The sequence below is a fragment of the Chiroxiphia lanceolata genome, chromosome 5 (genome assembly GCF_009829145.1).
Source record: "Chiroxiphia lanceolata isolate bChiLan1 chromosome 5, bChiLan1.pri, whole genome shotgun sequence".
In the NCBI taxonomy this organism is placed as follows: Eukaryota; Metazoa; Chordata; class Aves; order Passeriformes; family Pipridae; genus Chiroxiphia; species Chiroxiphia lanceolata.
Window position 1 is genome coordinate 27,898,231 of NC_045641.1, and position 26,436 is coordinate 27,924,666.

Genomic DNA, 26,436 nt, shown 5'->3' on the forward strand with positions numbered 1-26,436 from the left:
AAAAGAAACTATCAATAAGACAAAGCATGGAGTCTCAAAACATAATTTCATTGTCCAAACTGTATACCATATTTCTGAAAAAAAAGAGAAAGGATTTGTGTGTAATAAATTGGGGTTTTAGTATAATTAAATAGCACTACTATTTCTTTTTAAGAAATAATATAATTACCAAATCAGGACAGTTTTATATTTTTATTTTGAATGGTTTAGGACTTTAGTCTTGAATAATATGTAATATGAAACTGTTCTGGAAAAAAAATGAAGCTCTGTCTTTTTTTCTGCAAATTTCTACTATTATTTTTTCAGCTTCCAAAGAAAGTACAGAAAAAAATTCCATTAGAATATAGTAGTGGCATGCTTATCCTTTTAGCTGCCAGAAAAAATGCTGTTTGGAAAAGCACTGGTCAGATTTTGTGACTTGCAAAGTAACTAATTTTAATTTTTACTTGACTAATATAGTCAAATAAAGTTAATAAAATTAACTTTTGAAGATTCCCTATTCATCTAATATTTCATGGTCTCCAGATTATTAATTAGCTTGTCCTTAGAACATATTCACCCTCCTCCCCAAGCAAAAGAAACCTCACAAAAGCAATTTTTTCATTTTGATTTGTGAACATTCCTGATCAGCGCTGTTGCACAGTTCAGCTGAATCTCCCGGTAAAGGTGATTTTTCTCTCTCCAGTTGATTTTTCGGTAGAGTATGTTCCTTCTGCCTCCTGCTCTGAGGGCATATCTTCCAGAGAGTGAAAAGCCATGAGTAGCTGGAGGCAACAAGCTAGATCAAAAGTCTGTTTCTATCTATGGACAGACTTGTTTATTCTAAACAAAATAAGAGATATCGCTATTCGTAGTCCCATTTGTAAATGCTTCATCGTGGTAATAATTCAGCATGCGTGACAATTGCCAGCTGGGGTTAAACTAGAACAACTTCTTTGCATGAATGATTGCAGAATAACAGGTCCCATCTGAAAGAAAGCAAAAGCGTGTGGTAGAAGGCAGACTGGCATTATGAAAATGACAGCTACTTGGGGAACTAAATAAAGGAATTTCACATACTCTACACCTCAGCTTTAGGACTCATCTATAGTTTGTAATTTTTGTAATATTGGGACATGCTGAGGCAGTATGATTTTCTGTGGAGAATGGCTTGAATCATCAGTGTCATTTTTTTTTATCACTTGGCCTTCTAGAGATTTTCTTTAAGTTTATCCTGTTTAGCTTGTTACAGCTGACAAAATCCTACCCCCAGGACATAATCATTGCAGGAATATAAGCTCTCAATGTGAGGCCTGTTCAGATACACCAGAGTATTTTTGATGAGTATCTAACACTACCACAGAAGAAAAGCATTCTTCATACAATATCTTTATGTGACTGCGATATATGTTCACTAGTATTTACCCGAGATAAAATCTGAAAGTACAAAATTTTATTACTACAGAGATAGAAGTAATAATCCCTTAATTATATTTAACTGAAAAGTCTCTTCTTCCTTTGTTGTGATATGATTTCTGACAAAACAAGGTAGTAAACAGGCCCTGATAGTGCAACTAGCTCATAAAAAATTGTTATGTATTTTGAGTAACACTCCTGAAGTATAAAGGATTTCGGTGTTTGTTATTTTAAGCAGATGTAGAGTAGTATGCAAGGTCAAATTCCAAACTCATAAATATGGGAATTTTCTTAACAAAACATTAAATGTTTTTCTTTTTAACTAACCATTTTTTTTCAATTGTCTTTAGAACCATTGGATACAAAAAGAAGTATGTGAAAGTCCCACATGGTCATATTTGGGTGGAAGGGGATCACCATGGACACAGCTTTGACAGCAATGCTTTTGGTCCCGTAAGTTAATTCTCCATATGTCACTTTATACTTTGCAACTAAAAAGCTGTATATGTCTATTGGGTCATTTGTGAAACACGGCAAGTGTGAATTTATTGTGATTGTAGTTTTATTATTTTTTTGAGAATTACTAGACTTTATAAAATATCTTGGTCAGTGGATATTGAGTTTGTTCTTAGCTATTCTAAAATGAATAAAGACTTCTTTTAATTCACCTCATGGAAAGAGAAGTGGTAAAGATTTTAGATTTGGAGGGATACACGGTAACAGTATCCAGAGGGCAAACCAACTCCCTGTAGCTGACAGGTGCTCCCTGAGGACATGTTGCCAGCTGATGTAATTTGGAATGTTACCCTCCTGGGAGCTTGGTCTTGCTTTAGCACCAGTGCTGGGATAAAGAATTAGGAAACCATAATTGTGCTTACTAAGTGTTAACTAGTAAATTAGTCTCTAGAAAATAGTACAGATATTTCAAAACTTTCCCCAAAATAAATACTTAAATTTTCTTTGCATAGGATCATTTTCATATAGAATGAAAAGAAAACATAACCTGCAAAATCTGTTTCTTGACTGGTAAAAGTGTGCATTTGTTCATCAGGACAAATGCTTTTCATCAGTAAATGCTTTCTCTGCACTCTAGTTTTGGTTTGGTTTTGGTTTTGTTACACTTTGTATAGATTCTTGTTCTTGTTTTAACTTAATCTAGAATGCAGGAAATAGTTGCATAAGCTGTGTATTCTGCTGGGGAAATACAAATCCTTTTAGCCCTATTCGACATATAGGTTTTTGACATGCCTTTAAGAAAGAATATTCTTCCAATATTATTTTAAAAAAACACCATTTGTCACAGGGAAGTTGTCAAGGTTGGATTTTCTACCCTTATGCATCTCATATCTATTTCATAAAGAAGTCACCCCATGGACTCTAATTGAATTAATAACAACAAGGACTTTATGAGTTTGTCTGGCTTCTGGAAGTTTAGCCCGATTATTAACTTGAAATAATTTGTTCTGAGGAAAAAATGCAAAATTGGTTTGGAATGTGCGATATCAGTGCCACTCTTGGTTTGTCTCACTTATTTTTTGCTTGTATTTCTTGCTGGTTTTCATTATTATTTTCCTGCTACTATTTTCTAAGATTTCTAACATCTAGCTTTGGAAGTTTTTTCCTGTAGAATCTAATTCAGATATCTCTTTCCTCCTTTAGTAGGCTTTTCTCTGTCACTCTTTGTTCCCAAGATAAATCTTAGCCATAAAGCCACTAGTCTTCTTTTTACTTACAAATATATTGCCAATGTAGACTCAGAGCATAAAGAAACTTTAGCAGTTGGACATTGGTTTCAGATTTACAGCAGCTCACACAGGAATTTTTACAAGGTAAAATCCTCAAGGTAGTCACTATGCAGTTTTCATGCGAGATAGCATGTTGGGCTAAATCTAAATACCATCAGATTTTGACTTAATCCACAGCTATTTATAAATATTAGTAAACCACCTTCACTAGGCTCTGACCTCACATTAGTTAGCAGTTGTTAGCTAACATCAGATGGTATGTCACTTTTCTTACAGCAATGGCTGTACCATTTGAGAGCTGGTAGTACAGTTTTTGACAGTGAATTCTTTATCTTTCTGGGGCAAGAATGACCTTTATATTGCTTTGATGAATACATTGTGGGCAAGTCAGCTGTAAATAGGTATTTTCCTCTGAAATTAAATTAGAACAGCAATCATTGAATGCAGGCAGAAGGGGCAGAAGAGATCACGGGGCTGGAAACTAGCTTCAGAATAACAAAATATAGAAATTTTTCAACTGTAGAAGAAAATTAAAAGTGTATTTAGAAGGACATGCTGTATTCTAGGTTCTTTTCAATTCTGCATATGTAAGATTTCAGGTTACTGGGATATTTTCTACGCTTCTGTGTGCTTTACTCTGGAGATCACTCGCACAAGTGAATTAAAAGATTAAAATTATTTTCTTCAAGCCATTCTTAAAAAATTTTCTCTCATAAGACTGCAGCAGTCGTAAGGAACAGATAGCACAATGGTAAGATGTGGACATGTTTTTCTTGCTTTATTAGTATATAGATCATTTAAGAGATTAGGTTAAACATTCTCTGTGTCACAATTCTGACTTTTAAAACTAGATGTGTTTTCTTTCATCAGAACATTCACTAAAAATAGTGGGGTTTTAGTGGATTATGTTGTAGGACATGATTTTTTCAGCTTTCATATGATCTTATAGTAGAAAGACATTTATAGACATTTATAGTGTAGACTCAGTAATGTTTTGTAGATGAACTTAATGAGTTACATGGGGCATAAAAGGAAATTATGAAAAAACAGATTGAGAACAGATGTTAGAATAATTTTTTCTCTTGAAGAATAACAATATGTGTAATGGCCTAATGGGTTAGGTTGGTAAAGCAAAAACCCTGATACCAATCAATTTCTAAATCAGATGCACCTTTGGAGAGATATGAATTTCTAGGCTGTAAAACCTGGGCAAATTAAATTATCTTTATTTAGTTCATAAACATTTCATAAAATAAATTCTGTCATGTTGTGTTATTGCATGGGTTTATAGGACTAAAATTAGATTTTTAAGGAATAGACCAATATTTTCCTGAAGTGTGTAAATAAAATGAAAATGTTTCAACTAAGATTTGTAAAGGTTTAATATTTCCTTTCTACTTAGTCATATTTTCGAATGAAATTAATACCTTAACTGATATTACAAAAATAACAAGGCATCTATGGGTAGTGCTGAATTAGAAATGCTATTAATTCTCTATGTGATCAAAACTTAAATATCAATTACCTTTCCTGAGTATTGGACTAAATTAATTAGTTCATGGCTATTGTACATTGTCTTTTTTAAAAAATGCCTTGTGTAATACTGAATGGCAACTGTTATATAATGCTATTGCTGATGTTTGAAAATATTTCAGCCATTCATAATACTGAAAATAGCTCTTTTGAATAAAAGCCAATAAATATTCAGAGAACTTGCATATTTTTGCTACTTTTTAAGGGAATAAAAAAAATTACATCCTTCTGTTTTTTTTTTTTTTTTCAATTACCTGGACTAGAATAGAGCTTTCTATTAAATTGACTGTTGCTGTTTTTAAATTCTGAATGAAGCGATTTTTTAATGATATTACCTTAGCATTCCTTATTTGGCATACTACAGGAATATGATAATGAATAGCTTATATAATTAAGATACCCCTTTTTAAAGTTTCTTCTTTTTGTTCTCAGTTCAGGTAATTTTCCTGTTTTGGTGGGCCTTGATGCTATGAAGTTGTAGTTCAAGAGCACAGGAAATATGAAATTAATGTTCTTGGCAATGCTTCTGCTTTCTTAGATCAAAAATGCAGGAGACATTATAAATAATTGGTGAAGTATTAAACTCTGCTGCTTCAAATTTCTTAAAGATTTTAGAGTGTTAACTTTATGGCAGATCAGTTACTGTCTTTGCTGGTACAGCCAGTATAATACCAGCATAAAAATGACAACTTATATTCTATGTCCAATATTCTGGCTAAATCAAGGGAAGAGTCATTATAAACTGTACTTTGCTTGGATTAAATGTTTAGAGCTGTCATCCAGCAGAGTGCAGAGATGTTTTTGCAACCAACAGGTGAGGGTATCTGAGAAACAGTGTATTAGGGAGGATTCGAGCATACTGAAATCTTGAAACCATGACAGCATTGCAGGCTCAACAAAACTGAAATTTATTACCAAGAAGTGGCCAACAAAACACACAAACTCAAAAGGGAGGAAGGAGGAGAGAAATAAGCCCCCAGCATGACCTCCCCAGTTACCCAGCTGTTGCCCATAAAGTTATCTTACCAACCTAGCACGCCTGTAATTACCCGTAGCAGAAGCTGCATCCTTGGAAAGTCAGTAAGTTCACATATTGGCAGGCGTCCCCGCCAAAGGCAACATTGTCCTTGATGTGAAGCTAGCTCCCCTCCAAGAAAGTAGTTTCTGCTTTTATACAATTAGCTGAGTGACCTCAACCTAGGCAGGTGTGGTCATCCCCACCCAGCCAGAGGCCCTCCATCCCACTCCCTTGGTTATGTAAGTGCATCTCTTCTGCGCCTGCGCCTGTGTACTGCACTCAGGGGGGTCTTTTCCAAATGAGTCTGGGGGCGTCCTTCATCACTATAGTCTTCAATTTCTCAGTTCATTAGGCAGTAATTTAAACTGAAATATGGTACTTCTAGTGAAGTGCAGTGGTGACTCCTGGTAAAGGAAACATTTTAACTATGAGATCTGCAGCTTGTGAGAGTAGCTCTGCTTCAAATGCTCTGCTGTCTTCTAAGGGAGGTTCAGAGGAAAGTTTCAAAAGTTTCAGGAAGAAATGGATCTCTTTTTGTGGTTCTCACATAGCAGCAAACAAAGAATGCCACATGTCCTAAAAGCCCACATCATCTTGGTGAATATCTTGCCATTACTTTGGTGATGATCTTGCCATAAACTTTCATAATATGAGCTATAAACTAGTGCAAGAATTACATATCTCCCTGAAATGGAGCAACCTCTAAGGCAAAAGGTGGGAAGACTTTAACAACTCACAGCAGTGTGCTGAAGAGCACCACGTTAAATTGCACACTAAGGCATATAGGTAGGGCACACCTCCCACAGAGAATTCTGCCAGGCCTCAAATATACCTGCTGCCCCCGCTTGTGTCCCCATACTCCAACCAACCCTTCAAAGAGGTTAAAGATAAATAGTTTCAACAGCACCAAACCTATTTTTCTTAGTTTACATCAAAGTCAAGAGGCGATAGTCAAACGTGGCAATAAAAAAAGTGTGATTTTAGCAAGAAAACACTTATCTGTGCTTACACTCATAAAGTTAATGTAGGTGAGGAAAATGGTGATGACAAAGTAATCAGTGAAGGCTGGGAATGACCTACTGGGGACTTGTCTGCATTACTTTGCTAGCTAATGGTGCAGATTCTTCTGTTTTCTTTTTGCTACGGCTGACCCCAGTACTTGCACCTTCACTCCACTGTATAAATGTAGTCTTGGAGAGCAGCATTATTCTTATGGGATCAGAGACATTTCTACTTTTGAGTATTAAAGAAGAAATGAAGCTGTGTTTAAACAGGATGTATAATGCAAATATGCACTCAATGCCATTCCATAATATTTATCTCTGGCCACTGGCAAAAACAAAATAGGTAAAATTGTTTATAATCAGAAAAAAGACTTTGCATATGGAGCATGAAGTTACCAGTAGTAAATAGCATGCATGCACAGCTTGATCTTGTAAAAATCTATGATGAATAAAATGGATAGGACATTATGTGTTATGACTGATGATAAATAAACCTCGAAGGGTAAATATGCTTGTCCCTTTTGAGAGAATATTATATATGAGATGCAAATTGGGATGGTGGCTTTTCTATGGAGAATGACAATTTACTCCAGGAGTTGCTGAAGGGGAGTCTTGATAATAAGATTGTGTGGCCTGACTGTCCATTAAATTATCCTGACTAACTGAATTTGTGGTATAGGAAATAAAAAGTCCCCTATAGCTGTCCTAATTCTTTTGAAAACTAAAATATTTAGCCTGACTCTAAACCAATGCATAAAAATTAATCTTTCAAACAGCCTGGATATCACCATGTGACTAAAAGCTCTCAGTTAAGGCTACTCTATTTTTTGGCAATGGAAAGTCAGCTTTTTGTTTCATTATGTCATATATTAAAAATTTAAGGCATTCTAGCTAATTTTCGCTGTTACTGTACTTGTAAGTGTAACTTATTTAGCATTGATAAAGCTTCATTCATTTTGTTTATAGAACTGATTTTATGTAATATATTCAAGTACAATGAATTATTAATGCAAATATTTAGTATTTCTGAATGCAAGTACCTTTAAAGAATTTTTCAGCCACGTTGGAAAGAACGGTAATCTGAGCAGTCTATACCTGTTTTTGACATCACTTATATTGAAATAAAGTAGGAAAAAAATGTTGAAACAGTTTTAGATTGATTTAACGAAAGATTACAAGAAATCAGAGAGCTGTCAGATTCATGCAATTATTTTTAATTAATTTGAACAGCTCTGTATTCAAATATAATCATTTGCCAAACCCTGTATACCCCTTCATCAGTTTCCTTACAATTCTATTTCTCTCAAGTTACAGCTTGAAATACCCTTTTATTTGATAATCACCGAAGAATTTTTAACATTATATTGTCTATATAGAATCAAATAAATTAATTGTTTTAATGGAAATGAGGCACAAAGGAATCTAATCTTTGCTGACTTCTTTATGTTTTAATTCTATAGGGAATTTTGATTCATGCTGGCATTCATATTAAGATTTGCCAGGACATAATTTAAAAATCCATTTAATGTATTTATTTCTTTATATTTTTACTTCCTTGGGCATGGATTATTGTCAAAGCTCAGTCACTGATTACTAAAATAAAGTTGTAAATGTTACTTTGCAAATTATAGGAAATTATTATCTACCTGATTCCATTTTTGGATAAGATAAATGCTTTGGTGTAATAAGTGCTCATCTCATTAAAGGTCCCAATCCTAAGAAAAGACTATTTTACTGTAACACCTTGTTTACATGACTGCGCATCATATTGGGAGGTTAAAATGTGTATTTATGTGGCAATGAATGTGCAAACCAATGCATATTTATTATATACTTTAAAATAAACATATTATGTATGTTTATTTTATTTAGGAGCAAAATATTATTGAAACATGATGAGTAATATTAATAGAACTTTTGCTATTAAATAATTAAGTTGCTGATTGTTATCCAAACCATCAAAGCATTTTCCAAACTATATACGTTTTTTTAAAAAAATACAATCATAATGGACAACTATTTTTTTTTTTAAGAATTCAAAGTATTAAAGTATAGAGATAGTTTTCAAATGAACCAATAATCATGGTCTTGCCAGAGAAACTTTCAGATTGATAGCAGAATTTTAAAGTTATTTGTTCTCCCTCTCACTGCAGGAGAGACAAGTAAGAATAATTCTTGAGAGCTAATTCCCATAGAATGTTACATTTGGTGAGAGGAATAATACTTACTAACAGAGGAATAAATATGTTTGCAAAACAAACCATAAAATATATTCCTCTTTCGTTGATTGCTAATTGAGATAATGTTACTTAATTAAAGTTGGATATAGTTATTTCAATTTACTTGCTCTGAGGATTTGGGCACTGCAGATTAGCTTTTATTAGGGCTTTAAATTTTATGTTAGTTTCAATTAAGAGCTACTGTGAGTCAGTGTCAAATTCAGGAACCAGCACAGTTTTAATTCTCCTCTTGTCAACTTTGAGATTTAGGAAAGAGTTGTGTACAATAGGAAAACTGGTATTAGTAGCAGCATGAAATAGCAATAACTCCGTGGTACTTCCTGTGCTTCCTCTTCCACTTAGGCACCATTTATGCAGTTATAACATATGTCCTGATGGAATTAATGAAAATATGTTCAATTGCATTTGATCCAGAACAGAAATCTCCCATCAGGTGACCTATAGCTTCCTGTGGTCATGAGGACAAGTCCCATGTAATCCTTTGATTGTAAACCTTGGTACATAACAATGCCTGCAAGCTGACAGATCTGTAACTCAATATCACATTTTCTGATTGCAAAATTGCATTTTTCTCTCAGGGCATCTATCTCAATGCGACTTTAATGAATGCTGTTCTGAAATATGTATGTATTAGAACTTATACCAATGCTGTCTCTTTGTCCTTGCAATGTATCTTCTTGAAGCTGAGAGAACAGATTACAAGATTTAGATGTTAATTTGTAAGCCTAATATTTGTGAGTTATCACTTGTTGAAATGAGGGAAGAAGGAAACCAAGGTAGTAGTTAACATGATGTGATAATAAAATCTGATATTTCTTTCCTACTGAAGATATAAATCTGAAGGTGACGAAGAATTTGCACTTTACAGCATGGATCATGGATCAATAATTGATCAATAATCAGAAAGAGTGAGGAAGAAAGAAAGGAAAGAGAAACCTACTATTCCACAAAATAATACTATCACTTCTGGTGGAAGTAATGGAATTTTAATAACAAAAATATTTGCAACATCAGTCAAAGTAATAAGAAACAAAAGAAGTCTTTAAGTATTCTGTGATGGTAAAATGAGTTATCAGGTATTTGCTGAAAGAGTCACTCCATTGTCTTTCTTAACAGCATAGAAAATGGTCCCGAAAACAACTGCTTTACAGCCATTGGATTGATGTATGTGGAGTGGTACCTATGCACATTGTTAGAGCTTATTAAAAACTTTAGTCAGTGTTGACAGAGTTATTATTTGTAGAATATAGTTTTGACTTGGTACACAACCAAGTTAGGAAAGCAAAGAGCAACAAACCTTTCCAATTTTACTTTTGGATCCTATTAGCAGGACTCAGTTTTTTGTGGTTTAGCCACAAAATTTTAAAGCCAAAAGCTCAGCTTCCTTCCACTAAAAATATGCAAAAGAAATAACAGAAAATTTAGAAATCCTATCTTTCTATCAGTTTAATATTTTAAACTCTGTATTATACCCAATCATATTCATATATTTTTATATTATGCAAATTATAAATCAGTTATAATTTGCAACTTTTTAAAAACCAGGATTTGTATAATTTAGATGCCAAAATAACAGATTCTGGACTACTCTATAACAGATGTGAAACTGTTATCCAACATTGAATTTTGGCCATATACATGCTATATCTAATGAAAGCCAGGGGAAGCCTATGACCATAACAAGGTGTAATACATTGAAAAAGGAGAGGGATCAGAAGAAGTAACTACCTACAAAATTCTCCATGACTGTTCCTTGGCAGGTTATGTCTCCACCTATTGCAGTTACTACCTTCACATCTTGGGGTCTTTGGCAGGTAGAAAGAGCACACCAGATGATGTTTTTTACAATTTTAGTGATTAGGTGGTTTCCAGGATCCTTTTTTTTTAAAAAGACTTTCATAATTCTGTCACAATCATGAGACGCTAATTGAAATTTGTTCTTCAAAATGTTGCTAAAGTAGGTTTCCACACATAGGATAAGCTGGAAATACCTGTGTTACTCTTCCAGACTGACTAGTACAAAATATGAGCATGCACTTTGGAATGAAAGTACGCATGCTCCCCCAAAGGTTCCTGATATTGCTGCAGTTGCTGTGTTCTCAAGCTGCAAAGAGATATAACACTCCCCTTTGACAAACTCAATATACTGTTTTCACTTGGATATGTATTGTTTTCTGGTAAGTCCTGTAACACAGGACTTGAGAAAATTCTTCATATTTACGACATCTGTACTCAAATATGCTGTTCAGCTGTATCCATTTTCAGCTGTTATGTATTATCAGAGTAATTTTGGAGGCCCTCACAGTTTTACTTGTTTCAATGAAAGCATAAGGTAACAACTCAAAACATTCTTTAGTTAATATAAGATCTGATTATAGTTAGTGAATGGAGCCACGTAGAAAGTCTAATCTTCCCAGTTATTAAAATGTTTGCAATGTCAGAGTGAGTTCTTGTTCACATCAATTTTCAAAGTATATATTGTATTTTCAGTTAAAGAGTTTAATAGTATTACATAGCAATTAACTGTTAAATGACAAGTATTTAGATTGAGCAAGACAAAAAATGCTAATGAAGAGCACAGTCTTCATGCTTACATTTAATGACGTTAGGAAGAAATGTCTTTTATTCACTTTGTGTCCCATTCAGGATTGTCTTACATCTTTCTATATTACCATCTACTGTTAGTTTCTCTGAGAGAATTTTTCCTGTAAATTTTTCATAAGTATTTTTCTGATGTCACAGTATCTCAGTTTCAAGAAGCAGCAGTGGTAAATGCATTTGTTTAAAATCTACAGTTCATACTTTCCTTATACTACTGAGCTATCAGAAGTGCTGCTGTTGTTGAAGTCAGCAACACTATTATCCCCATTAGTTGTACACATACCAGTGCAAACCAGGTATGTTTGTGCAATGGAAACTAGTTCAAGAAATGAATTTTAGTACATAAGTTAGAAACGTCTGTATTTCTCTAACCAGAAGCAAACCTAACATTAACATTCCAGAAAGATTTCCAAAATCTTTTCCCCTACTGTATTAATTTAAAGCTCCGTTTTTATTATTTTTTTTTCAGAGAGGGAGAGAATTTCAGCTACTGCCTTGGACTTGTGGTGGCTGGATCTACACTAGATCTAAGAGCAATAGGGCTGCAAGCACATGGAGGCTGCGTGGTACTGGTTTTATTTGCTCTGAGCTCCTGTGGCTGCCCCTCCCCAGGTTGGGCTTCAGGTCTCCCAGCCATTAGGGATTTGAGGGGGTGTGGTGTGGGGCAGTGCTCCTCGTGTGCCTGTGACAGCTGCACTAAAGGCTCTTAAGGAGGCAGAGTATGGGGAACAAAGAACCATTCCAGCTGATCTACCCCCCCCCCCCAATTGTTTCAAGGCAGTAATAATTTTAATAACTTTTTTCCAGTCCCTCACAGCATCTCACATAACAATAGAAGCAAACCTTGCATTTCCATTGTAGCAGTCATCTCATGTTTGAACTACATCTTTAGAAAAGAAAATAATAAAAATACTGTCTTGATCATTTATATTTGCATTTACATGCAGTGTGGTTTGTATGGAGAGCCTTCTTTCCCATCTGTGTTTCAGTTTGCAGTTTCAGGAAGTACAGCAGCAGGATGTAAGTCATGCACTCAAAAAGAAGAAAATTATAATGGGATATCTATCTTCCCTGGTTTGCTTTCAGAGTTCTCTCCTGGCACATTTTACACAAATTAATTTGACAGTAACAAAAACTAAAAAGGTATTTGGATTACTTCAGCAATAAACTAGCAACTGAACCATGTCATTTCAATTTATCACTTGCCTTTAAGTGTGTGAAATCTTAGTTCTTCATCACATTGCAATAGATTGCTTATATATAGAAAAAAAGCTGCAGACTTCACAGAGAGGAAAAAAAAGTTGTCACCTGCCAGCTGAGCCTTCACATTCTCCCTGACTTGCAAATTTTTTTTTGGTGAATCTCACAGTACCTGAAGTAGAACAGCATAGTAACCTTAGTTTTACCCCTGTTACTGTGTCTCAAGTTATTAGAGTTTTATCCGTCAAAAAGAGCTCTGGCCCAAACAGCACACTGGGGCTTTGAAATTATAACCTGAGAGGCAAATCCTATGAAACCAAACTTAACTTGAAAAGCTAGCTTTTACCCTACTAACTTAAATGTCTGTTTCTTGGTACGCTGAAGAAATCTACTGTATTTCCAGGGTTACACAGAAAAAGAATGCATCCACTTACCTTATTCAATGAGATTTGCACAAAGAATTTGAAAAATATTTTAAAAATATTTAAAATATAAAAAAATAACTTTTAAAAATGGAACTTTGAAGATTTTCCTGTGAAAAGTTCTACAGAAACAGAAAAGCTGAGGTAGGCTAGACAGATGATACGTTATAAAGTAATTATTAAACAAATAGCAAATATTCATTTAGTGCTGTTACCTCCAGGTAGGTCAACTGATAATGTATCTCTTGTTTGTAAGGTCAGAAACATATAAATACAATTTCTTCTAATATTGCAAATCTGAAGTTTTGTCTTTCTTGTAAAAGTATCTGAGGTCAGAGCAGATATTATTTTTTAAGAATCCAAGATTTAAAGTGAATGATTGATCTATTGAAAATCTGACTTATTATGCATAATTAAAGAACTAGAACACTTCATCTAAAAAAACCCATGAACAAATTCTTCAAACTCAATGATAAATATCTATGTCAAATGAATGTACTAAAACAACAGTATAAATCTATATTTCAAATTATATTACTTTTTTACAAGACAATAATATGCTGCCTTCTGTAAAACGTAATGGTTTCATTATTGATCATTATGATCTTGTCCTCTTGATAATGTCTTTTGCAGTAACCAAGAATAATGATACAAATCTAGCAGTAGTATTACACCTTTATACTCAACAAAACATTGATACATTGGATAAAAATGAGGTTTGATTATTGTTCAGAGGCTTTTTCCTTGTCAGAACAGATAGGTACTTTTTTCTGAATAGAAAACAGGGAGAAATAGTTCTGTTTACCAGAACTAGAGATAGTAGCAGATACTAGTGATATCTGGAAAAGATTCAATTATCTCAGGAATAAAAACATTAAGTTTATTCTTCTTTCAGAATTCCACTTAAAAGTCTTTATTCGTAACTCTCTAGAGAAAGTCCCAACTGACATTTAAATGCATGTATTTTTAAATGAGATTCATAAGGGAATAAATCTAACTGTTTCCTATGGAAAAAAAATAGATGCTTCTTATAGGTTTTGAAATAAAAAAAATGAAAATATGTCTTTAAAATGGAATGATTCCGGCTTTCTGGACAGTAATTTTAACTTTTTATAGGATAAGTGTTACTTAGCATTAATGACAAGTAGGTGTAGATTTCATGTCTTTCTGCAACCAAAGGAAAATTCAACATTTGTTTCCCATTAAATTTGGAACAGGATAAAAGATGCTGCATCTTTTCTTCATCTTTAAATTTCAGTAAAAGTGAAAATTAAGCTCCAGCATTAAGTGGGCTTTCAGTGACAGTGTACTAGTAACATTAAACAATCTTTTGAGAATTTTGTATTAATTTTTCTTTCCTATATAGATATAAAGATACATTCCACTTTTAAAAATAATTATATACCTCTGTTGAGGTCTGGGACATTTGCAATAGCTTTATTACCTAAGTCAGGGAAAAAAACCCAACAAACCTTTTGTAAACTAGAATGAGTTTATTTTGTGCCTGGTTTGTAGACCTATATGTTAAAGTATTAAAAACTTGGAAAAAATCTTGTCTCTCTGGGAGTTTTGCCAGAGGTTAGTGAGGTCAGGACTTAAGCCCCCAGCAGGCTTTTCCTACTAACACTGTGCTGCAGACTTATGGCACCACAGACTGTCCCCAGGAAGGAATAGCACACAGCTCTCCCTGCCGTGCCTTCCTCCAACCCCTGCCATTCTCCATCTGCCCAAGGCTGGCAGAGTCTGCAGAGAAAGAGATCATATCTTTGTCACACAATCATGCACCAGAAGAATCTTATTCCTGTTTCATATTTAACGATTTCTTCTGTCATTCTGATGTTGATTTGTGGCACATAAATGCTGCATACATAGATGAAGAGATAATATTTTCCTTTGTATAGTAAGAACCTGTCCTTCAAACTACCAGAGTCAGAGGTAGCACTTTACCAGTGAGGAACATCTCCCAGTACCTAGGGTAATTCTAAAACTTGTTATTGATCCCATGTTTTTATAGTAAGAAAAAGAATTGCATACCACAAGTGGAATCCTTTCCTTTCAGTTTTGTATATAACAAGCATTTGTAGTTTGTGAACTGTTCACAGCTAAAAATGAAAACAGATAGCAAATTGCAAATACATTTGCAGTTGGTTTAGTTGATGATAGGTACAATTTGAAGCGCAAAACAGTAAACCGAGAAACCTCTTGGGGTCCTGGGTAATTAGCTAGAAATACAGTTAGTGTGGCACTACTAATCCAGTTATATAAAGGGGAAAAGCAATTGCTAATAGTAACAATTTTTATTAGGCTACCTGAATAAAACTCACAGAAAGCCTCCTTGGATAAATGCTTTTAAATTTTTTTTCCTTTTTTTTGTTTTTAATTTTAGCATCTTGAATTGTCATTATTAAAAAAAATCTATTATAATTTTTCTCATTTTGATTATGTATTTTTGTTATATTTTTACTACTCATTCAGTCCTATCAGTGTACACTTCTTCACACTTAGTCACAGACTGAGGTAAGGCTTACAGAATTGTTTGGTGTTAAGTACAAAAATGTCTTTCAGACCATGTGAACTTTCATCTAGTTTGATGTCTTACTCAACTTTCTTCTTTTTTTTTTTTTTGAAAATAAGCTGTATGAATACTCATGGCCACATTTTTTCCTGATCATCTGAGCAACCCTAGATACATTTAAAAGGATTTACTTTCATGATGGGTCTCCTGAAAGACATTTCATCTGTCATGCAGCAGCCTTTGTTAGTTCACAGCAGAAGACACTATAGATTTCTGTTTACATGGATAAAATAGAAAAGAGTTTGGTTTTCTATAATACCTGCTCTATTTGAAGGTATTTCAAAGCACTTGAAAAAACATCCTGACTGAGTTCAATGCTACTGCAGTATGTGAGTAGTCAGTTGCAGCAGCCCTTCAGGACTGCATATTTAGTAACATTATAAAGCCAGAAATTTCAGATAGTATAATGATAGAAGGTATGTTGAAAGGATTGTGAAAATGCGTGCAAGGGATTTCGCAGTGGGAAAACAAGCAAACTGACAAAACCATCAAAAACTATGTGACAAGCATAGGATGTTTTAAAACATTTTCCTCATATATAAAAGATGTAAAAGATTATATGATTGCAAGATGTTTCATGCTGAAGATATTTTCTTGTTTAAAGAATCCCTGCTCTGTGAACTGAGTTCATATAAAACTTTCAAGATCACCAAAAATATAAAACTAGCATCATGTTGTGCTCTTAACCATTTCTGAAGAGAAGACAAAGAAGCAAAGCACTGCAGATATTGAATTATTTTTCATTACTAAATGTAGCAATTCCCATATGCTTTAGAGAGTATAAACTCTCTATAAACTCCATATTGATTTGGCATTGCTAATGTGTGTTCTTTACCTTTTTGTGGAGCTGAAACTTGACAATTGTCAAATTTGCACCTTTCCTCCACATTAATCTTGCAGTATATATACGGGTATCTATCTATCTATCTATCTATATCTAATGATTTCCTATTTGGTTGTTTTGACACATTTGTCGAATTCCTAGTGTTCACTTTCAAGTGCAGGCTGATAGACTGTCCCAAGGCAAGCGCTGTGGTCAGCAGCACATCTGAAATGTGTATGTGCTGTTCTCATAGTAGGGGGAGAATTACTGGCAAACTAAAAACGCTTGAGAAGGTCTTACCAAAAGCTCAAAATATGCTATTTAAAAAAATACTGTGCAAAAAGATTTTATAAATAATGAAGGAGTAAGGTAAGGTATACATTTAAATCTGTAATTGTAAAAAGACACTTAATAAGGGGTCTATCCTTTAGTGATGCTACATATATGATTCTTTTCATTCATGGATCTTCCAAAGAAAATCATGGCATTTACTGAAGTCTGGTGAACTTTGAACCTAAGACTCACTCTCGAGACCTGCATTTATTAAAAAAACAACTAACCCACTTTTTGCTTTTCTCCCTGATGTTTTGTTTCCTTCCTTTCACTTTTTTCTCCCTTCCTTTTTTTCCAGTAACAAAAGAAAATACATTTCTTTTTTTACAATGAACTTCATGCATTGCTGAAATGGAAGGAGAGACAGTTCTTAATCACGTATCATAACCACAGGGAGATCAGAAAGGGAGCTCAGTCGTCTGCCTCTTGAGGAACACTTCTTTTTCTTCCAAATGGAAGTAGCAGTTCTCAGACCTTGAGACTGGGAATTCACTTTGAGCTGTAAGAAGTTTGGGCGTCTTGTGGACTAACTTTCAAATATTGCCTATGGTTCTCAGTTTATTCCACTATATTCTGTCTGAAGAATCTTTTTTTTTTCTTTTGGCTTTACATCATGATTTTACATTACAGATATTTATACTACTTTTTAATTTCTCCTTTATTCTATCATGTGCATTTGACTCTGCAAGTATTTTGTTCTCCAATGTGAGTCAGTCAAGTGAAATGTTCAGAACAGAGTGTATGTTCATACATCTGCTAAAGCTTCAAATACCTTAGGCACTCTGTAGGAATTAAGAAAATATATTTTCTAAAATGATGAAACATGACATTAATATAGAAAATGTCACTCACTTGTTATATTTTGTCAGATAAATATTATTTGCTATGGCAGAGTTCAATGCTTAATAATACATTGTTCTTGTCAGCACTGTTTAAAGTGCACATGATTCATACTAAACCTTTATCTTAGCTGATAGTGAAAATAGGTACTTAGCATTTTCTTAACCCAAATCTCAGTTCAGGAGTTTAATACACTTCCATATTTCCTGCAATAAAAAAAAGAATATTTTGCCTTTTCCAGAGATTTATTTATAGAAGTAGAATAGAAGAGGTTTATGCTGCCAATGTGGCAGTTTTACAAGATCTACTGAAACAGTATTTAACAATGCACAGTATGATAATGCAGGATTTGCATTTATTGGAAAATGTTTTCTATTGAAATTCAATTTAGAATCAAAAAGTATGTTTCCTAAGAGAATGAATATAAGAGAGGCAATGTTGCTTGGTAAAAATATTAAGAAGCTTTGTAAAAAAGTCTGTTATGGGAAGATATGTAGTCAAAACATTTTAGTAAAATATCAGATTTCCAACTTTTGTTTATCTTCTAAAAGTTTTAGAAGAATTATAACAGTGTTTTAAATTTTATTTCAGTATTTTTAATTTACATCTAGTTAGCTATAAATATCAGAATAAGAATGTTTTGATAGAAAAGACATTTTATCTTTGGACTGTGTGTGAATACCTTTGGAGATTTTTTTGAAATTTGTCCATACTCAAATAAATTTGCAAAAGATTTCAGATAACCAATTTTGTCTACATTTGCTTTCACCTTTCAGTAATATGAGGTTGTAAAGGAGAAATATACCTTTCAATCATCTTCTCCATTCTGTTTAGCAAACTTCTAAACATTCCTCTTCTTACACAAATAATGGATATGAGGGAATTGCTTAAAGCTGCATCCAATGAAGTTCAGACTTGGTATGAGGAAATGGCCCTTCACTAGAAGGATGATCGGTTGCTGGAACATGCTTCCAAAGAAAGTGGTCATAGCCTCAGGCTCTAGGGGTTCAAGTGTGTGGACAATGCTCTTGGTTTATATGGTTTAACTTCAAGGTGTCCCTTTCAAAAGGTTACTTTTATCATAAAGGAAAACTTTGTACAGTGATCTAATCTTACTGCTACCACTCCTGCTGTATAAAAATTACAAAGTTAAGGAAGGCGTCATATCTTAGATTATGAGTTTTAAAGTGTTTTGAATAGTTTGAGTTATATGTTTATATTAAAAATTATCAAGTCCTTCAGTAAGGTAAGCTTGTATGCACCTTTTGCTGTCAAGAACTGCTGAAGATGAATATGTGTCCAGATTCAAATATAGGATGTATGTTGGTATTTTTCAGGGCATTGGATATTGCCGTGACGTATTTTTAAGACTAATACGTGAAGCCAGTTTTAAACTTTACATGAAAATGTTATTAAACTCGTTTATTAACAGCACACTTCATGCTAATGAAGTTCATTTTACAGGTTATTAGCCCTCAGGAATAAGTATACAAAAGTGTTAGTGTTTATATTGACACTTATTTAGTGGACTTGTCTTCCTTCTTCTCTTTCTTCCTTGTGCTTGATGTTTTTCTGCTACTTGGGGGTTACACGTGACAATATTCAAAAGGCATTTGGAGAATCTTCTTAATAACATACTCTAACTTTTGGTCAGCCCTGAAGTAATCAGGCAGTTGGACTAGATGATCATTGTAGGTCCCTTTCAATGAAATCTATTCTATTCTATTCTATTCTATTCTATTCTATTGTATTCTATTCTATTCTATTCTATTCTATTCTATTCTATTCTAAATCCTTGCAATTTTCCTTACATGCAATTTAATCGTATTTGGTCTTCCTTCCTTATCCTACTCCCAAAAGAAGGATTCCATCATGCTTGTCTTTTTTTTTTGATTTTACCATTCATCTTCCTTGTGTATTCAACAGGTTGCCTGTTTGCAGTCCTTTGCTCTCATTTTGTTCTGCATAGCATCACTTGGGTATCCTACGTCCGATGTCCACTGTTTGTGCCTTCGGTAGTCATGTTGCCATTCATTAGGAACAATTTGTCAGTTTTTACTATGAGTGCTACAGCAGCCAAAATGGAGACACATGCATTAATCCTGCCCTAACTATGCTTTCTCAGTAATTTTTAAGTGCTATTCATTTCTCTACTGTATGCAGATGCTTTTGTTCAGCCCGTGCTTGTCAGTTGTAGCTGACAGATTCCCCTTTTCTCTTTGAAGGGCAGACCTTTTAAAAGATCAGATGTCCTTTGATCTCAGGTTTGATAATTTTCCATATTTTCAGCTGTAAGCTGAGGGACTCCTCCTTGGTCTTAGCTGCTATTTTGGAGGAATGTTTTAGTCTGGGACATGGGCTTTTTTTTTAGCTGAATAATTATTGCTATTATTTATTAAAGCATTATTTTAAAAGTACATAGATGATATACAAACAAGAAATTACAGATGATATTATTACAAATGAAGGATTGCAAATGTAAATTCAATGATGGTCAGTGTTTGTACAAGGCAGAGATCCTCACAAAATCTCCACACGAATTTCACTGAAATTCCCAGCAGCAGAAGCCAGATGACCATCTCCTGGCTCCTTTAGCACCCTTTAGCATCCTTTATTATGTGCTGCCATGCTGCTGTTTGCCTGTGATTTTTTAGACAACTTTCAAGTCATGTTTTCAAGAAAATCTGAACTAGTTTTAGTGTGATGCTGTCTTTGTGCTTCACAAACATCTTACAGCTATCTTTTTATCCACCCACTTTTAATTCTGTCAGATTGAGCAACATACATTTATGTTATTGCTGTACTATGTATTTTGAAAATATAAAGAAAGTAACTGTCCCCTTCAAGAAACTTTCTGTTTAATTGATCATAAAAGAAATAAACTTCTGTATATTTGGATAAATTTATCCAAATATCGATAAATAATTGATACATTCCGCTGAGTAGTGTTCAAATACTTTGGTCACCAAAAATGATTCTTACCATTTAGAAATTAGTAAATTCATACATATCACTCATTAAAAATGTCCTAAATTGTGGCCATCCATTCTTTAGCTTCTGTTCCCTTCAGTGGATCTTTGTTTAAATATTTCTATGCCAGTCTTTTTTCTGCTGGGAAACATTTTATTCTGACTACAATTCCTTGAAAATTGCTTAAAGAAGCTGACCTCTCTGTTTGGAAGGAGAAATGCTGTGATAGTACCATTAGTCCTCAAGAGAAATATGAACAACATACTAGCAACAATTATTTAACAGGAAATGAGACTTTAATATTTTCTGTATAATAACATTTTGGAAAGTTTATGTTTGGAGGAGAAGCACAGATGGATGGTTGGACAGATAATCAGCAGATTAATTGTATAAGTAGCTTTTTTATAAACAGCCAGTCTCCAAAGTGCAGAAAAATATCCTCTGCAAGATAATCTTGAAAAAGTGGTGAGTATATAATGAGTAGAATGCTTTAAAAATAATTAAAGGGGGATTTATATTGCTTCAGGGGCAGAATTTTACAAGCTTTACTGATGTAGGACCGAGAGGAATTTTTTACACTTTCCCTTACTGGTTTCTGAAGTGTAGCTGGGGATAAGGCATATGGGTTGGAAGACTGTATGTTTGTTGAATAGCCATCTGTTACAGTATCCCTTGGGGATAATACATCAAAAGGAGATTTCAAAATGGAAATGCTATGTGACCATTGCAATGATGTTTTAGTTCATAGAAAGACCTAAGTCATGACATGAGAAAGTGTAATTGCTCCTCCTCTTCTTTTAGGTGTCATTTTTGTAGCCCAATGCTCACAGATTGTCAACACTGTAAGCTATCATCCTGTTCATCAAAGTAGCCCAAATTTCCAAAATGTGTGTATCCCCAAACCCCAAGCAAAGGAGATTTGGGATCTTCTTTGTCAGATCCAAAATGCTCTCTGCTCAGCTACAAAGCCATCAGCTTCTCTTCCATTTCTCTTACAGTGTCCTACTGTGTCTTTGATATAAAAACTTTACCACCCTGGAAACTGAGCTACAGTCAAATTAATTTAATAAAATAAATAATGTAAATAGTACAGAACTGATTGCATTAGCCAGTTTCATATTTAATTCATAAAACTTTCCATGTTTTAATTTACTTGCTGCTGCTGCTGCAAAATTTACATTCTTCTTCACCACAGAAAAAAACATTTTCAGTAGTAGAATACAAAATAGGAAAAGATAAAGGATTAAATGTGGAAGTCAGTTAAATGGCATCACTGTGTGGAAAACTGATGAAATACTGCTGTGTATTAGCAAAATGTAATGCTCTAGCAAAGTTGTTGGAGTCTTATGGTAGGTAAAATGAAGACTGGCCTTAATCATATTTTTATTAGTAGTATTGTTGTTATCGTTCTTATGATTATAGCACGAGTGTAATAAACCCTTCACAGGCAGACAGAGCAAGGCCATAATTTGACCCAGGTTTATGACAGGTGCCCCACCATTCTAGTGGTGTAGATCACACCTGTAGGCAAGGATGCAAAGGGGCATATGTGTGGACTGTGGTGAAAACATGAACTCCTATGGAACACTACATTAGGCCTAGGCCAAAAGCCATGCTGACTTTCTGTTCAGAATTTTGGCAGCTCATTGCACTGCATATTCTACTAAACTTAGTTTTTTAGATCATATTGATAAAAAGAAACCCTTTGAGATCTCTTTTTCTAGTTGTCTTAAAGGACTTACAGTGACTTGTAACAATACGTTTGCTGGTTTTCATCTGTGATTAAAATTATGTTTAAATGAAGAGACATATGTAGGTCTTATTTCTGAGTTTACCAGTTCCCTGAGTGCACTTTCTGGCCCAGAGCACCCTGCCCAGGTGTTACCTTCCTCATCTTCCAGCTTACTTGCCCTTTGGAAGCAGCTGGCCTCTCCATTCTCTCATGGAGCTTTTTTACCTTTCTTAAAGAAGCAGTTTTATTCCTACCTGCCTTAAAAAATAAAATGCAACTTACAGAAACATAACATATTGGTAGAAGGATTTTCAGAGAAAGTTGCAGTCTGACTCATCCCTCCTGATCTCTTAAGCTCAGTGTCCTACTTTGGCAAGGAATTTAGTTTGCAGGACTACTGTATTGATTTTCAGTTATAGCTTTCTTCCATCACCTGCCTCATCTAGAATTACCTTCTCTTAAGTACTTCACAGAACCTCATCTACAAGGTTGCACAACGAAACAGCATAACACAAAATTGTAAATGAACAAATATGGGGTCAATATATTCTCTTCTGTTGATCTCTGCCAGTTTAGCAGAAATTTTATGTGTCATTCCATTTTTTTGTGGTTTGTTTTGTTTTCCGTACATGTAGGTGAACAGTTCTGCATGCAGAGGCAGCACCAGGGACACTGAATGGGCAAAGGACAGGGAGGCAGTGAAGAGAAGGAAGTAAGAGTGGAAAAAAGGAAAAAAACCCACAAGAATAAGCAACTTGTAATAGTCTTCTAATGACCACCTCTGTGACCTCAGTGCAGTTAAAATGGCTTCTTTTACTGGGTGCCTTTGCTTTGTCTCCTACCCAACTGTGTCCCTCATGCTAAAACTCTTCCTGCCAGATAGGGAAGAACTATGTGTCTTTAGCAAAGCCATCCAACTGGCAGTCTTCCCTCCCTACCCTGAGGGGCTCCCTGTATCCTTTTGTTATAGACAGCCATTGCAGTTCCGTGGCCTGTGAACCTGAACTCAGATTTCCCAGTTGGTGAGATAGCCTGCTGTTTCTTACCATCTGGCAAGTCAATATTTTAATCCAGAAAATTTTGGATTAGTAGTGTAAAGGAGCTAATTATGTTCAGTGAGTGTTTCATGACATGCAATTATGCTCAAACAAACAAGAGATTAATTGTGGAAATGTTTTCTCCGGCAACTTCCTATTCAACTGATTCAAAGATAGGACAATGTGCATAAAGAAAGAGTGATTTAAAAAGCAGTGAAAAGACTACTTAGCACATACAGCATAACTTATTTCTTTATATGTCCTGAATTGCAATCCTTTGGGAATTACAGATGGGCAAGTACCCATAATATTTTGGGTATAGTTCATTTACAGGAGATTCCACACCAAGACCTTTATCAAGTCCTGTGGCAGTAGGGTTTTAGTTTTCACTCTGAGTTTTCATGATGAGTCACCCAGGTAAAACAGTTCATTTGCTATTTTTGTAAAACCCTACACAAATTCTTGTTTGCTGTATAATTTTTTATTTTTTTTTTATTCTTTTCAAATTGAACTACATAAGGATAATGTGTTCCTTTAGAAAATATGCAGGTAAAACTGCATACTGCAAAATAGGATTTATATTTGTGAGTCAAAGTTTATTACTTCTTTGAACTGAAGTTAGTTTTTGTGTTACCATTTATGGTATTTTTTTTCTGATAAGTTCCTTTTTTTTTCAGGTTTTTGATATCAAAGAAGTCCTGAGGAAATTATCATTTGTGGTCATCCACTCTTGATTTCTTTCATGAATTATGTGCTTCTTTCTTAGTATCATATGTAACTGTGAGCACTTCTGTGGGGGAAGCCTTAGGAATGCTGCACAGAGGAAAATTACTGGCTTCTGTGTGTCATGCACAATTCCATTTTTAAAACAGACAAGAATGAGATTTGCTGTTTTGCAAGTATTACAGTGTTGATTTTTCATTGACTACCACTCTCAGACCCTTTCCTGGGGATTTTAATGATTTTCTCTTTCATGGTAAACTTTAACGTATATGTCTCATATACATTAAAGACTTGTCTATCCTTTAAGTTCAGACTATGCAAGAAAGGTTCCTGATGATTATGAAGGAAATACTTGCAAGGTAGATGAAAATAGAGTGTTTTCCTATTTTACCTTATATTTGCATGTGCCACATCTGAAGTGCGCATGAAAGTAGTCTTTTATTTCTAAATTATCAAAGAGCAAGAGAAACTGACATGGTCAGTGCATTTTTTATTTATTTAATTTTAATTTAATATTGTATTTTCTTTAATTTTAAACATATTTTGACTGTTTATTTAAGATAAACTTCTCAAACTTGTTTCCACTGTCAGAGCACTTTCATGTGCAGTTATTACTCACCTGTTTTGAAATGACTGTGGGAAAAACTAATGCAACCTGTGTTTACTTTAAATGCAGTGAGAAAGATTTGTAAATAAGCAGCAAAAAATATTAAATTTTTTCTTTAAGATTGTGGAAATATATAGATAACAGCCGTGACCAAATGATATTTAAGCCAAGCCTTCTACTCTCCTTCTTTTGGCATCAATGCAATACTCATGTACAGATTCCACATCGAAGGATGTAAAAGGGTCCTTTGTGTTGTAGTCTGGCCATGACTACATGAGACTACACCCAATTTGGCATAAGCTGAAGTGGCTGAGGAGCTACCTGGAAGTACAGTACTAATTCTAAATGACCTTTCAGTGTTCAGTAGCAAAGTAAATATCTGATAAGTGCAGAAAGATCCATAGAAGAATGAGGAGGCATGAGCACATAACTATATTTCTTATAGTCTGACCTTTGTATAATAGTTCAGGATGAAAAGCTCTACTAGAAGTGGTAGTCAGCACTGTACTCTGTGAACAGTTCAGTGACAAGGTATTCCACACAAATAGCAGATATTAATGGCTGTTTTGTAAGTTTGTATTTAGAAAGATGACATTGGAATTTGCAATCGGCTTGGATAAAGTCTAATGGAAGAAAGTAATTTCTACTTCAAAATAACAACAAAACAGAATGAGGATTTTAAAGTCTTCCTGATTTCTACAGCCAGCTGTGAGATGCTTACGTTTTCTTCCTCCATGGGATCTGCCTGTAGTTTTCACCAGAGGACTATACCAGAGAAGAGAGATGGCAGCAACAATGCACTGAAACTGTCTTGTGGTAGCACATTCCCTGACAGCCTCAAGTTCTATAAACCCTCTTCTGTCATACAGTTTGGCATAATTGGAACATATTGCTGTGCATGACGATATGCAGATGTGTTTGTTGTGGGCCCGTATATGCAAGGCATCTTATTCTGTGAGTCTAATGACTTGTTAGGCCTGAGCAAACCAAAAACAAGACAGAAGAAACCATAAGCAAATTGTGACCCACCTTATTGCACTAATTTATACAATGTAGCAAGTCTTTCAGTTTCTCAGACTGCCAAGCCACAGTGGTGTCTTAAGCGGAAGGTTTTATACTTTGTGAAACAGAACAGTCACAACTAATGAACCTAGAATATCTGTGAGTTTCTGTTGCTATGCTAAGAAGTATGAAAAGACAAAGGATTCATGAATTAATTATAATTTAGGTTTCTAAGTGTGTACAGGCATATATGACAGTTTGGAAATCTACCATTGTAGAATAAAATAGGTAACCTCTTTTTCATTTTTTTCTTTATTCTAAAAATGCTTTTTTGCTGCAAGAATATCTGTTATTCACTGTTGCAAACAAGAAGTCAATGTTATATAATTTTTAATACAAGAGGGTTTATGTATCAATTTAGGTTGAGATATATTTTTAAAAATTTACAAAATTGAATCTCTAACTTCACAGTAAAAAAGGCTGAGGAAGAGATGAAATACAATGTAGTGATAGATACTTGGTCTGAAAAGTACAATCAGATATTTCATTGCTGAAAAATCTCCACAGTCCTGTGAAGATCTGTGCTGCTTCACGTTTATCTCATATTTACCTTTACCTGAAGTAAGAATTTGTGTT

At 34.3% G+C, this 26,436-nt stretch overlaps 1 protein-coding gene across 1 annotated transcript in view; it reads left to right on the forward strand.

Moving 5' to 3' along the window:
- Window positions 1–26,436, forward strand: part of IMMP2L (inner mitochondrial membrane peptidase subunit 2) — a 424,389-nt gene that overhangs the window by 333,264 nt on the left and 64,689 nt on the right. Inside the window, exon 5 of the mRNA XM_032687891.1 lies at window positions 1,746–1,848. Coding sequence (XP_032543782.1) covers window positions 1,746–1,848 — 103 coding nt within the window. The remainder of the gene's footprint in view (window positions 1–1,745; window positions 1,849–26,436) is intronic.